Source organism: Chrysemys picta, chromosome 10 (assembly GCF_011386835.1).
Source record: "Chrysemys picta bellii isolate R12L10 chromosome 10, ASM1138683v2, whole genome shotgun sequence".
Taxonomy (NCBI): domain Eukaryota; kingdom Metazoa; phylum Chordata; order Testudines; family Emydidae; genus Chrysemys; species Chrysemys picta.
The window spans coordinates 5,523,069-5,537,527 of NC_088800.1; the positions used below are offsets into that span (position 1 = coordinate 5,523,069).

General features: G+C 41.0%; 2 protein-coding genes and 4 non-coding genes across 8 annotated transcripts in view; 5 read left to right on the forward strand and 1 right to left on the reverse strand.

The window, feature by feature from the left end:
• Positions 1-1,464, reverse strand: part of ZWILCH (zwilch kinetochore protein) — a 29,199-nt gene extending 27,735 nt beyond the window's left edge. For 2 of the 3 annotated variants that reach the window (XR_006175954.2, XM_005305358.5), the window contains exon 1: positions 1,209-1,455. Coding sequence is in view for 2 of the 3 variants with exons in the window: in XM_005305358.5 (XP_005305415.2) it covers positions 1,209-1,261 (53 nt within the window). In the remaining variant the exon portion in view is untranslated. Of the gene's footprint in view, positions 1-1,208 lie in introns of all 3 variants that reach the window. The other variant, XM_042856564.2, reaches the window with a different exon arrangement.
• A 150-nt stretch (positions 1,465-1,614) lies between these two features.
• Positions 1,615-9,018, forward strand: RPL4 (ribosomal protein L4). Its single transcript, XM_005305359.4, has 10 exons — positions 1,615-1,771; positions 3,330-3,501; positions 4,581-4,687; positions 5,220-5,358; positions 5,900-6,024; positions 6,516-6,645; positions 7,598-7,754; positions 7,951-8,034; positions 8,670-8,790; positions 8,900-9,018. Exons 1-10 carry the CDS (start codon positions 1,769-1,771, stop codon positions 8,939-8,941), a joined length of 1,080 nt encoding a protein of 359 aa, XP_005305416.1. The 5' UTR covers positions 1,615-1,768; the 3' UTR covers positions 8,942-9,018.
• LOC112060168 (small nucleolar RNA SNORD16) lies at positions 3,159-3,258 on the forward strand. The gene has a single exon (XR_002889479.2). It is a non-coding gene; the product is annotated as a small nucleolar RNA SNORD16 (small nucleolar RNA).
• LOC112060165 (small nucleolar RNA SNORD18) lies at positions 4,418-4,489 on the forward strand. Its single transcript, XR_002889476.1, has one exon. It is a non-coding gene; the product is annotated as a small nucleolar RNA SNORD18 (small nucleolar RNA).
• Positions 5,054-5,153, forward strand: LOC112060167 (small nucleolar RNA SNORD16). The gene has a single exon (XR_002889478.2). It is a non-coding gene; the product is annotated as a small nucleolar RNA SNORD16 (small nucleolar RNA).
• Positions 6,722-6,792, forward strand: LOC112060166 (small nucleolar RNA SNORD18). Its single transcript, XR_002889477.1, has one exon. It is a non-coding gene; the product is annotated as a small nucleolar RNA SNORD18 (small nucleolar RNA).
• Positions 9,019-14,459: the final 5,441 nt, after the last annotated feature.

The following is a 14,459-nucleotide window of genomic DNA, read 5'->3' on the forward strand; positions in this document are numbered from 1 at the left end:
CTTTCCGCCACCAACTCTCTGTATAACTTTTTTCCATGAGTAATGTACCCAAATACTTAGATGCTAAATATCTAAACTATATTCTTAAATTCATTCACCTAAATTTGGGTGATTGCTGCTTATGCACTATATGTGTCTTATGACTAAAACCAAACCCTGAATTTGTGGCTATTCTAAACACTATACCCAGATGTACAAACACTCTTTCCTCAACCTGTGTACTATATAATTTTAACATTAGCTTTCATAAAATGTTTAAATATGGCACTGAGGGCATGAAATTTTTCACACCCTTGAGCGACCTAGTGAGGTCAGTCTGATTTTTAAGTGTAGACCAGGTAGAAACAGAGGCAAACCCTGACGCACTTACAGTGGGGTAGGGGCAGGGCCGGTGCAAGGAAGTTTCGCACCCTAGAGGAAACTTCCACCTTGCGCTCCCCCTCCCCCCCCCCGTCCTGTGGCAGCTCCCCGACCCTGAGGCGCCCTCCGTGGCAGCCCCCCCCCCCCCCGGGGAGCCGTGCGGCAGCTCCCCACCCCAGCTCACCTATGCTCCGCCTCCTCCCCGAGCATCCCGCCTCCGCTCTAATTCTCCTCCCAGGCTTGTGGCACCAAACAGCTGATTGGCGCTGCAACCCTGGGGAAGTGGGAGAAGTGGAGGGGAGGAAGGCTGTAAAAAAAAAATTGGGGGCACTGCTTTTTGGCGCCCCCAAATCTTGGCACCGTAGGCAACCGCCTAGTTCGCCTTAATAGTAGCACCGGCCCTGAGTAGGGGGTCTACTTAGGATAGCAAAATCCTCCCCCCCAGCAGGCGGAACCAGCCTGCCTACCTGCCATGCTCTGGAAAGGACTGGGGTAGGGCGGCCAAAGCACAGCCCGAGAGCCCCGCACCCACCACATGTATCCGCCGGCGAAGGCCATTGCTCCGACCGAGGGAGGGCGAGGACCCGCTCCACCCAAGCAGTGGCAACAAGAGGTCCCGGCCCCGCTTCAGCCAACGCTCAAAGCTGCCCCACCCCGGATCGGGCTGCAATGGCTCCGGTGGGGCCAACCCCGTGGATGTCCGCTCGGGGCCGAGCCCCGTGGCCTTTTCCTCACGAGCCCGTCTCCCTTCCCCGCTGCCCCCGTCGCCCGGCCCCTCAGTGGGCGGCCCGGAGCTGGGCAGCTGCCGGAACCCTTCTAGGGGAGTCCCGGGCCGAGGGGACACTCACTGCAGCAGACAGTCGTACAGCCGCCGGGCCGCCTGGTGCCAGGGGGAGCCCATCCCGCCCTGCCGGCCTCTCAGTCAGGGCAAGCGAAGCGAACTACGCGCCTTCCCGCCCCTCTGAGGTCACGGCCCCTCCAGCCGGGACTACACCCAGCACGGCCCGGGATCAGAAAACACTATTTTTAATGTATTGAGCGCTAACAATTCGTTGCGCGTTGTTTTTGTCATGTTATCATCATCATTTTATTAAAAAAAAACTTTATATGATCATTTTTGTCAGGGCCGCCTCGGAATCCATCCGCCAAAAAAATAGTCCCCAGGCTCGGGAGGGATGGGGCGCCTGGGAGGTCGTGGTATGAGACTATCTCCACAACCTCAACCGGAGGGTGGGTGGGCGATTAGAGGACCCGCTTTCTTGCCGTCTCCTGGCAGGTTTGGGAGGGATTGGTTAGGGAAGGGTGCGGTGGAGGGTTACATATAGGGAGACGGTAGTAATAGGTCCTTCCTTTTCCGGTTGGGGCCGTGGCGGAGTGAGGAGCGAGAACCAGCGGCTCCTCTGCCAGCATGGTGAGGCGCGGCCTATGGGGCTGGGCTGTGGGGGGGGCAGGTCGATAAAGGGGCGCCGGGGAATGGGGCGAGCAGTAAGCCAAGGAGGGGGAACGGGAATCGGTGGGCAGAGCCGGGCCGCCTGCGGGCGGAGGGTACCGGCCGCGGGGCAGTCGGCCGCCATTTTGGAGTCGTCGGCGTTCGGCCTGCCGCGTGGTGCCCGCAGGGGGGAGCGTAGTCGGCCTGGGCGGGAGGGAAGATGTAATCTGGGGGAGCAGGCCGGTGTGCGATGGGGGAATGGAAACGGGCTTGGCTCCCGCGGGACGGGCCTGGCTGAGATCCCGTAGCTCGTGGTTCAGCTCTGGGCCCCGCTTGAGAATCTCTTTTTATGGGGGGGGGGCGAGAATGGGGACGGGTCTAGCCTGACTCTGGGCTTAATCCGCTTCCCGTCTGTTCCTTTTTTTAAAGCATGGAAGGGTTGGATATAGCGTTGTTAAAATGGACCATGCGGGGCCCTGCCCTCTCCCCGTCCCAGTTCCTTACCTTCCACCCCGAAAAAAATATATAGGGTTTGAAAAACGCTTGGGGTGAAATCATGTTACAACTTCCCACGTAGTAGCATGAGGCAAGAACCTGGTTTGAGCAGCCTGTAGTTCCATGTATGCTGCCAGCCCAGCCTACAGATTTAGCTGATGGAGGTAGTAGTTGCTGCCATGATGTAGTAGTCAGTGTTGGAAATTAGTGTAATGGACTCTTTCATTATTAGGAATTCTTGCAATATATAGTATGTATCATAGTTGTTAGCTAAATGCTCATATGAGCAAAACTGGGGAAGAAGGGAGGGAGAAACCTTTAGTATTGCCACACAGTGTTAGTGACTTGAAGGAGAGCTCTCTGTAGCTTGAAACCTTGTTTGTTTGTTTTTTCACAACAGAAGTTGGTTGGAATGAAAAATATTACCTCCCTCACACACATTTAGGGCAGATCCACACCATTCTGTTAAGGCCAGGAGTTTGTTTCCAAAATATTGGTTATATATGTTTGAGGTCCTTATTAGGCACTGGAGGGGAAGCAATACTGGGCCTGGTTAGTTTTTCAGGTTTCCAAGATAATTTTGTAAGTGAAATAACTTTACGTTACTTGTTATAACACCAAAACTCCAAAATGCACAGATTTCATAAATGAACTCGTTTTAATTAAAAGATTACTAATTGTTTTAAGTATCTGAAAATAAAATTTAGTATGGATATAGTATTTGTAAAACAGATCAGTGAGATTTACCAATTTAAGAATAAGAGTTTTACATCATTGCTGAAGCTGAACTGTGTTGACCTTCCAAGTGTGTGTGTGTGACTACTCGTACAGTGTTACAAAGTTGTTTGGTATAAGTATAAATGGAAATAGTTATTGCTGTGATGATATGATTTGCGTCTTATCCAGTGTTCAGTGACAGTTGCCTGCTGTCAGCATGCTGGCGCTGTTGAACTGAAGACACTTGACCCTGAGCAATATTTTAAACACCTTTTGAATCTGAACCACTCAACTTGTTGGTGCTGAAGAAAACTCATGTCTTTTTCAGGCTTGTACTCGTCCATTAATATCTGTGTACTCCGAAAAGGGGGAGGTATCAGGCAAAAATGTCACCATGCCTGCTGTATTTAAAGCTCCTATTCGCCCTGATATCGTGAACTTCGTTCATACCAACTTGCGCAAGAACAATAGACAACCCTATGCTGTCAGTGAACTTGCAGGTATGATTTGTGTACAGAATTTGAATAGGTTCATTTAGATCAGGATTATTGTTTTATTACGTTAATATATAATACTTGCCAACTTACTGTATACATGCCACTTACATTATTTTAATTTTAGCTCTAATACTACTAGGACTTAATTTACATAGTACCTTACAACCAGAAGGACTCAGAACTGCAGCTACCTCTGGTGTGGAACCAGAAATGAACACTGCAGAAAATATCTTAGCCAATTAGAACCACAAGGGGAATTTTTGCTAGGCGAAATCAGTTAACAACCCTGTTATGAGTAGTGCCATAAAACAGTGGTTCTCAAGCTTTCCATATTTCTGTACCCCTTTCAGGAGTGTGAAGCCCAAGTCCCACTGCCCAGGGCTGAGGCATGTAACTTAGCTTTGCGGGGCTCTCTGGCATAGAGCTCCAGGTAATTGCCGTGCTTGCCACCCTCTAACACCAGCCCTGCACTTGCAACCCTCCTTAAATCTATCCCATGACGCTGCCACCTCCCTCCCTGAGCCTCAGGATTCCCAGGTTGGGAAACACTGATCTAGATGAGTTGATGTATTCCCCATGGATGCGTGTACCCCTGATTGAGAACCGCTGCCATAGAATACCAGATTGCCATTGGTGGTTAGGTCATCATCTCAGTTTTACATTCTATTTAAGAGACAACATACTTGATCATGGTCTGATACAGGGAGAGCTGATGCTACACGTTTTCCTCTGAAGTTTCCCATCCAAGTACTTAAACAGGCATAAGGTGTGAAAATCTGTATGTTTACAGTGTCCATCTTAAAGTTAAGTAAACTTTGTAATTTACATTCACATTTTGATAGTGTAATGGTATAGTCCCAGTTATTGTCTTTGTCCAAATTTGGGTTCAAGCTTCAAAATCTGTCTTAATTTAACTACATAGAAATGATGAGATTCCACTTCATTGGTCCGTGTTTCTGAACTATATGATATCAGTGGAAGTTCTGATTCTCTTGAATTCTTTATTCCTATGACTTAGAAAAAATAGATTGTTTCATTTTCTCTGGACTTTCACTGATGAACTAAAAAAAATTTTGTTTCAGGACATCAGACCAGTGCTGAATCTTGGGGTACTGGAAGAGCTGTTGCTCGTATTCCCCGAGTGCGAGGTGGTGGAACTCATCGCTCTGGCCAAGGTGCTTTTGGAAATGTATCCTTTTGATTTTGATTGTAACTATTGAGTCGGTCTAAACTTGAACTTTTTGAGGGACGGGGGGAGCAGAAATCTTCTGATTTAATTACCAGGATTATCTAAATGCTAAATGTGAAGATTCTTCCTCTTTCTACATGTACTGTAGATTGGACTGAATCATCAAAAGTTCAAAAGTCTATAGAAATATGAGGGCTACAGATCCACTTGTCTGGATTCAAATGTATTTTAATGTACAAAACAATTAACTGATAACCATGAGGAATCTGTTAGTCTTTAAAGTGCCACCGGACTCCTCGTTGTTATCATGAGGAAAGATCTTTAGTTCTTTTAATTTTTGAGATCGACATTGCTGTCTGTTTAGCTTGCCATGATGTCGTAATTTGCGTCTTACTCTGTATTCGGTGACAGTTGCCTGCTGTCAGTGAGCTGGTACAGATGGTTGACGAACAGCTAATGCTGAGCAAGGCTTTAAAAGGTCTTGTTCTGTAAAAACATTTGAAAAGTTTTATTCTTAACTATGGATGCATAGATGTGTCGCGGAGGCCGTATGTTTGCCCCAACCAAGACTTGGCGACGTTGGCACCGCAGAGTAAATACAACTCAAAAACGGTATGCCATCTGTTCTGCTCTGGCAGCTTCTGCTCTCCCAGCACTGGTTATGTCTAAAGGTGGGTATGCTGAAAATTCCAGAATGCTTGCTCTTTACTGCTGCACAGCATGCCAGCAGCTCATTATTGTATTGCCGTGGGGTAATTTAGTTTACTCCGAAGAAGTTGAGTGTTATACAGTATTACAGTACAACTTTTTTAATGGTATCCACTTCATGTGAAGTGTTTCAAATAAAAGGAGCATATATGTTGAGTAAAGCTGAACAAACAGTACATCGAGGTTATACAGAACAGAATGGAAACAGCCTGTCATTGATGTGAATCTTGCCCTGGTAGTTTATGGTAGTCAGTTGCAGAAATACCAGTTTTGAGTCACATTCCAGATCACCACTATGATTGTTACTCTTATTAGAGGCCCAAGACAAGTTGAACTAACCTCAGCCCTAGAAGTAGTCCCTATAGGTGTGATTTGAGGGGACACCAGTGGGGTGAAGTTCGCATTACTGCTTTTGCTATACATGTTCATTATTACATTGAGATTTGTGTGGGCAAAAAAGAATAGATAACTTCTATAATCAAATTCTCATAAAATACTTCTCAGGCCACCGCATTGAAGAGGTCCCAGAACTTCCTCTGGTAGTTGAGGACAAAGTTGAGGGTTACAAGAAAACCAAAGAAGCTGTTCTGCTTCTGAAGAAGCTTAAAGCATGGAATGACATTAAAAAGGTGAGTTGTTTACTGTCAATACAAGTAAACCTTTTACAAATCCCCATTAAAACATTGCTCATGCCAGACTGCAGCTCAGTAAATTAATATGTTGGCTCTAAAGGCTTCATTTGCTATAATATAATTAGTAAATAATATCAACTTTGATGTTTGCTTTTATATGCTCTATTTGTATCTTGACTTCACTTTCCTAAAAATTAAATACTTGACAAACTATAGTAGGTTCAAAGCAAATTATAGCCGATCAATGAAAATTTCTCTTTCACTATGCTGCTTCACGTCTCTGCCCACTTCCTTCTAAGACTCTTCATTTCAGTGTTGCATAGAAAAGCATTTTAATAGCCTGATTTATCTCCAGAATGATGAACTTTTCACTGGTCCGTGTTTCAGATGAACAGTGATGATGGTGAAAATCTGACTTCTTGATTGTGCTACTTCTTAATAGTCAGAATTGTACTGTTTGGATTTCTAGATGTGTTCTTTCTGCATAGGTTTATGCCTCTCAGCGTATGCGTGCTGGGAAGGGTAAAATGAGGAATCGCCGTCGCATCCAGCGCAGGGGACCCTGCATTATCTATAATGAGGACAATGGCATCATCAAGGCTTTTAGAAATATCCCAGGTAACTTTGAATTACTGAACAAATGGCAGTATATCTATTATCGGGAGGCTCTCATCTTCTGTTTGGATGAGAGTACCTAGAATGATGAGATTCCACTTCATTGGTCCGTGTTTCTGAAACGCATGATTTTGTGGAAGTTCTGACTACTATTTGAATTCAGTGAATATATACAATAAAAGCTTTTGTTATCTGGCATGTAGGTTATCTTATGACACTACCTATCACTATGGGCAGCGCTTAGCATACACCCAGATCACTAAAAATACACTTAACGCTAAAACTGTACTGAACATAATTTAATCTTTGATTCAGAAGGCACTTCAAGATCTTGCAGTGCCTATGGGTCATCATTATCAACATCATTTATCATTGTAGGTGTAGAAGGTGGAGGAGATTGGGCTGAATCTGTAATGACCCTATGTCACACCCTGGAAGCTGCTTTTTTAATAAATCCCTGATATCCGCTTGCTTGCTTGTTTTCTGTCTCTTTTGCATAAAAGAAGAGTGCAGAATGTGCAATTGCATAACCTGGCAGTACACTAGTCCCAGTTACTAGATTGAAGATTTGTATAGGGAGATATCAGAAATGCTGGTTAATAGAGCTTTCCAGTTGGTGAAGTGCCGGATAATGCAGTTTTTACTGTACTGCTGAAAGAATCTGTTTAGTATGTTCAAGGGCATGGTTAGAGATCGGTTTCATTTATTTGATAAAATGTTCATATGGAGCAGAAAGATAACTTGCTGTTACTGATACATTCTCCATTTTTTTGTCCTTTCAAATATTGTAAAATTAAATTTCATACTTTGTTTTGTAATCTTGATGCCTGTATATCTTTGTAGTATAAAGTCTTTAAAACTAGTAAACCCATACTTGCTTTTTGTGGATTGAACTGCTCTGATTTTGCTATTGTATCAAGTGAAATACAAACACTGTGATCTTGTCTCATTTTAGGAATTACTCTTCTCAATGTAAACAAGCTGAATCTTTTGAGACTTGCTCCAGGTGGCCATGTTGGGCGTTTCTGCATTTGGACTGAAAGTGCCTTCCGCAAGCTGGATGAGTTGTATGGTACCTGGCGCAAACCTGCTACCCTAAAGAGTGACTATAAGTATGTATATCTAGAATCTGACTTGGCTAAAAATATTGTATTAATCAACACAAAAGTCCTGTAAATTTTCGTTTAGTGGTAAGATTAGTCTTAACTAAGGATGTAAGGTTTCCTAAATAGCTGTCTCTTCATAAAATTGAGTACAGATTAAATATCCCCACCTAATTTTGATTCTAAATGTTTGTGTTTTGTGTAGCCTTCCAATGCATAAGATGACCAATACAGACCTTGGAAGAATCTTAAAAAGCCAGGAGATCCAGAAGGCCCTGCGTGCACCAAAGTAATTATTTTTATCTAATTACAAAGTACAAGGGTTTATTTATTTAAACACTTATTCAACTTTTTGGGATGAGAGGGCGTAGGACACTCAACATGGCAAACCAGAATGTTCTTAGAATTTGGCTTTATGTAGATTAATTCAGGGTACATGGTCAAGTGGTTCTAGCTCTAAAAATAAGGTTTTGGCTATAAATTGAATATTCAGAAACACTTCCATATTTTTCAACTATTGCTTAGGAGTTTACACATTCTGCAGTGTATTTACAACCAAAAAAATTGTTAATATAGGAATACCAGAAAGTGAAACTGGCTAGCCTTCTATTCCATTTTTTCCAAGCTGAATGAAATATGAAATTAATGTGGATAGTCCCTTCCCAGCTGAGTACCATACATCGTGTAGCATAATCCTTCACTGTTTCCCTGTTTTTCTGACTTTCTAACTTTACCTTACCAAACTAAATATACACACTATCTGGATTTAAGACCAAAGATGTTATCAGTGTCCTTCAGACACTGTAGTAACATAGTTTTTTGAAATTAAGGATAAGTCCACTTTTCTGGAAGAAATAATGTATTCCAACTCTTAAACAGTTTTGCATCTCCCTGAAGAACACTAATTGAGAATTGTTTTTACAGTAAAAAGATTCACCGTAGAGTTCTCAAGAAGAATCCTCTGAAGAACCTGAGAGTCATGATAAAACTGAATCCATATGCCAAGACAATGCGACGCAATACTATCCTGCGCCACGCTCAAAATGTGAGACTCAAGTTAGATGTCTAATCTAAGTGTTACTTACTATATATTCTTTGCATGTTTCTGACTAATCTTTTTTACTTTTCTTTCTTACCCCCCTCCCCCCCAACAGCACAAAAGCAAACAAGAGAAGAAGTCCAAGGCTGCAGCATAATGCACTCATCAGGCTTATCCACTTAAGTTCAAAAGGCTGTACTGTGGATTTACAACAAATAAATATCCTATTGAGTTGGTGGAGTGTCTTCGTTATATACTGCAAATGCTTTGGAGGGAGGGAGGGTGCAGTGAAAGTACACTGGTGTTTATTCTATCAGAAAGCATAATGGGGGATGCAAGTGAAAGGTGCATTTAAAAAAAAAAAGTCTTGCATTATTGTAAAACTTAAATGTAGCTAAACTTTATTAAAAGGGAACTTGATACCTGGGTTATTGTGGGATCATTGGCTAGGGCTCCCAAAATTACTACTGGAGTTGGTGTTAGCCCCAGGGGGAAACGGTGGAAAGGGAAAGCCCCTAGTGTAGACAATTCCTCGATGATAAGCAGGTTTATTCTAAGGAAGTTTCACCTCAGAGTTGAGCTAAATTTCCCTTTAATATGACCCACGTATGCTATTTTAAACGTTAAAAATATATAGTAAGGTTACCATGCCAACACTGACTGTTCCCTGTGACCCATCCAGCTTCTAAAGTATGGAGGCTCTCACTACTTGCCAAACAATACAAGATTTTTCTGTTGTGTATGAATCAAGCTTGTCAATAATAAATATTTTCCCCCTGGAAAACACAAGTTTTTGGTTGAAAGATGAAGTGGTTGAAAGCTTTTTGAAACCAAAATCAAAGCTTCCCAAAGACACTTTCAATGAAAATATTTATTTCACAGAAATCCAGTTTACAATAAATTGGACTAGCCTTAGTTGTGTATAACACCCAGAGAGTTAGTAAGACCTGATTCTTCCTTGCCTAAAACCTGTTTTAATATTAAAACAATCTGACCAACTTTGTGGTGTTGACTTGGATCTTTGTCACTAGGGTGCCATGGCAAGTTTGACACTATGCAAGTCCTTTTAAGTCATGAAATCTAAACCACTTGCATAGTGTCAAATTTGCCATGGTGCACTAGTGACACAGACTGCCCCTCCTCACAGTTGTAATATATAGCTTACAAAAAAGTGTAGAGAAGGGAGGGAGGAGAACTGAAAAGTTGAATTAGATGACAAATTCTAAATTGTGTTTTTAATGAAGTTTAAGACTGGAGGAATAGACTACAGGACTGGTGGTCAGCAGTGAAAGTAAAGCTTAGGGTGCAATTCTAGACAGGAAAAGCATGAGGGAAACCAGGAGTGGATAAAAAGACAATGAGCTGACTTACTCTTGAGACTGAAGAGGCAGAGTAACCTTTATTCAGAAAGACAACAGTGACAGAATAACCTCATAGTGGAGGTAACATGGGTAAAGCAACACCTATGTTGAAGTTTGTCTTCTACAAAGGCTAGGAGCAGTACTATGACTCTCTAGATGGAATGAACTTGATACTTGCTTTCTCTTGCTGAGTATATAACATGCAGTGGGTTGTCTTGAATTAACAGCCTTTTTATAACTAAGCCTAGAAATAGGATCCTCTGCTCTTCGGGCAAATGTAAAGCAAATGCAATATTATCAAATTCAAAAATAGCTTCTCAGATTAACCTCTTAAATTCTCACAGTTCTTTGGACAGGGACTAGACATTGTGCAAAAGAACTTCAAAATCAGTTTTTAATGGAAACTGGTTAAACAGATGTAAATCTTAGCTATGATAGGCTGAAAAATTTGAAGCTTCACTATGCTACTAAGGCTCTAACTTATAAACCTAACATGGGATCATGAAGATTAATGAGTTCAGTTAAGCTGTTGGAAAGCTCAAAGCCCTTTGCTGCTGCAGAACCACCTGGGGATATAAACAGAATTTGTAATCCATTACTACTACATTTGAGATGTGGGGATTTCAAGAGTTTACACTTAAATGCCTGCCTAGCTAACTTATTCCTTAGTAACTCTGTATATGATCCTGCTAGTTAAGGAGATCTGTAATGGATTGCATCTGAAATCACAGATAAAATGCAAATAGTTTCTGGATCAAAAATAGTGAAGGTACCCAGTATGGGAACCCTGTTAGCTTGCAAAGTGCTCAATATGTGTAACAACCACACGGTGGCAGTTGAGAAGTAGAAATCTCCACGCCTGTTTAGTCAACCTACTCCTCTTGCCAAACGTTGTTCCAAGAGCACTTTAGTCTTGGATACTAAAATTGTTTTGGCAATTTTAGAAACTAAGAGCCTAATGAGAATTAGGACCCCATTTACTCTAGAGCTACATAAACGTAAAAACAAATTCCTGTCCTAAAGATTCTATAGTGTAATATAAAATGCAGCAAGGGAAGAACAGGATGAGAATAATCCATGGTCATAGACTAGATATATATACAATTAGCCTTCAACTAGAAGAATATGATAGGTAGTGCATTAGGATTGAGTGTCATTACAGTAGACTGCTTATTTCCCATCTCCCTTGTGCAGGAATATTATAGCAACTGGTTATGGTTAGTGACTGCAAAATGTTTAAGGATGATATGACATTCATACTATATTAGTTACCCTGTATGCAACACAATTTGATGTAAAGGATTTGACATTTAGGTCCAGGGCTACTACCTTATTTACCATACACATAAGCTACTGAAAAGCACCCTAACTTGCACCTGTTCACATTGTGAGTACAACAGTAATTAAATATTTCAAATTCCCTCTAGCTTTTTAGATACAAAAGTTGTCAGTGTTTTTATTACAAAAAATTTCAACTCTTCCCAAACAAAGGGACCAAATGTTAATTTGTTTAATAAGCTCATTTAATAAAATTTCTGACAAGACTCGGGAAGCTAAAATGGAAAGTGAGACTAGTACTCGTATTTAAAAACATCAGTTTTCGGAAAACCTGTTTGCTATTTTTTTTAATTAAATACAGTAGATCCTCAGATACGAACACCAGAGTTACAAACTGAGCAGTCACCTATACACCTCATTTGGAACCAGAGGTACATAGACAAGCACCAGCAGAGAGAAAAAAAAGCAAATACAGTACTGTGTTAAATGTAAATTATTAAAAAAAAGAAAGTAGCATTTTTCTTCCGTGCAGTAAAGTTTCAAAGTTGTATTAAGTCAGTGTTCAGTTGTAAACTTTTGAAAGAACAGTCATAACATTTTCTTCAGAGTTACGAACAACCTTCATTCTCAAGGTTTTTGTAACCATGAGGTTCTACTGTACTGTTATTCCCCTGGGCTACTCCTTTTTTTTAAGACTGAAGCAGAAATGAGAGATGCTGTGTTCTTCCCCAAAATTCTTTGTTGATAGACAGCAAAGCCCAAAATCATGAAAAATAATTAAAATCCACAATGCTTATGAACCAAATGTACAATTTACCTTTAAGAATTTAAATAATCCTCTCCATTTTAGGATAAAGAGAGATTAATTTTTACTCAGCCTAACTTTATACATATTTCCAATTAACAACCAATCACTGGTATGTTAATAGTTTCCTAACATATAGCATATGAAAGCTCAGATAGCATGATTTTTTTATTGTAAAGAATGAAATCACAAATCACCTAAATCCTGTGTTTATTTTAATGTCATTTTCTTTTTACCTCCCTTGAATAATTTTTATTTGGAAATATGATTGGCAAAAGTTACAGATGGGGGGGGAGATTGCCATTTATGAATACAGCCGTTTACCAAAGCTAGATCCCTGAACAACTTTCAACAGATTACAGCAGTAGGCCCTATAAATCAAGTTAAAAGTGGCAGATTTTAATGCATTGAGAAAATAGACAGCTGTTTATAGTCTGGCAAAAAGATAGCCTCATCAAAGGTACTGATTTGCAAGTTTATTGCTATATCTTATCTAGTATAATATAACTTCCTATAAAAATATTTGATCATTTGTTATTTATACTCATTCCTTTACTGTAGATTTTCCTTCTGTTTTCCCATTTTCTTCTATCACCTTTGTAGAGGATGGTGCAAAGAGTAGACTGGCCCAAGGATTTAAATATACCCTTCCTGAACCATCCTAAACAAGTGACTGAAACCAGTGTGCCTCTTAGCTCTTCTGTTTGCTTCATGCCTTTTCTTCCAGCTGTTACCAGCTGCCAGACAAAGCATAGTAAAGTAACGTCCTCTTCAAGTTTAAAGTATCTGACAAACCTCCATCCGTCCCAAATATTAGAGGACTATTTTGAATTGCATGAGTCTGGATTGTGTCTTAAATAGCACACAAAATCAAGTTTTTAGCACACAAAATCATTAACTTATTTCAGGAAGGAGTAAGAAACCACTGTGTACACACAGATGGAGTACAATATGGATGTATTTGGAGCTGGTAGTATAGTTGCACTTTTGGTATAATGTTATTTATGTTACTACACATGGAAGATGTAAAGTTCCCAATGACTGAAGAGTACTAGTGCATTTGGAACTATGGTGACCTATGGAGGAGTAAGGAGAAGTTTTGCCTTGTAGCAGGACCAAATTAACTTATGGGTCCTATGACATCTTTTACACTTTTAGAATTATAAGGTTTTTAAATAATGTGTTTTTAAGGTTCTTTGACAAGTGCCTTGAGAAAGCCATTGCATATTCAAGTGTTAAGTAGTCAACCCTTTATTCCCCCATGGGAAATGAAGGACAGAATGGTTTTGAGGACAAGGCATAGGAGTGGATGGTACCAGAGAGAAATTTGACTTCTGGCTATGCTACAGACTTGTAATTGAAAACAAATCCCTCACTTTCCAAGGCAAGATATTGTTTGTAAATATCTTAATATCCCTGCCTCAAGCTTCTACAATAGTATAACATTGTGTTTTATCACCAAGACATTTTCAAGCCTTAAAGGAGAGAAACAAAAGCTAAAAAAGCCTCGTTATTCACAGCCTCTTATGTTTTATCTCTATCCCTTTTTAGCAACATCTGTTCTTTTACAGTCATGAGAGACATTTAAATGGTGAACTTTCAAAGGACTGTTAATTTGACCTTTACAAGAATAGACAGAATCATTTACTCACTAAAATAGTAGACCTATGATTGTGGGCAGTGTAAGTGAAATTTTTCCACCTGTTTCCATGCTGATCAGACCCTATGTTTTCAAACAGACCTAGGTTATAGTGCGCCTATTCTCCCTGTGAAGCCTGCACTGGCCAGGTGAGGTCAATACACATGATGTAAAATCTTCCTCTTTCCCCTTACCCCATCATTTGGGGTAGGAGTCATCATCCAAGCAGCTACCATGTTTATCTGTTTGAGGCACCTGCTTACTATCTTTGATTCAATCCATCCATTACTTCCTTCGCTCTCCTCTGAGTCTTTCCTTCCATGCTCTCTTCACCATATCCCTTTATAATATAATTAATGGAGATATCCCATCTCCTGGAACTGGAAGGGACCTTGAAAGGTCATCAAGTCCAGCCCCCTGCCTTCACTAGCAGGACCAAGTACTGATTTTTGCCCCAGGTGGCCCCCTCAAGGATTGAACTCACAACCCTGGGTTTAGCAGGCCAATGCTCAAACCACTGAGCCCTTTCATTCAGTCGGTGTGTGTCTGAACCAGTGAAATCCTGCTTCCCAGATTTTGTCAGCCACATCAC

Bases quoted from the DNA above. Each gene is read 5' to 3' on its own strand.
- RPL4 (XM_005305359.4), top strand. The intron at 6,025-6,515 runs GTGAGTTGTTTA...CTTTCTGCATAG, and splicing joins CATGGAATGACATTAAAAAG to GTTTATGCCTCTCAGCGTAT. The intron at 7,755-7,950 runs GTATGTATATCT...TGTTTTGTGTAG, and splicing joins ACCCTAAAGAGTGACTATAA to CCTTCCAATGCATAAGATGA.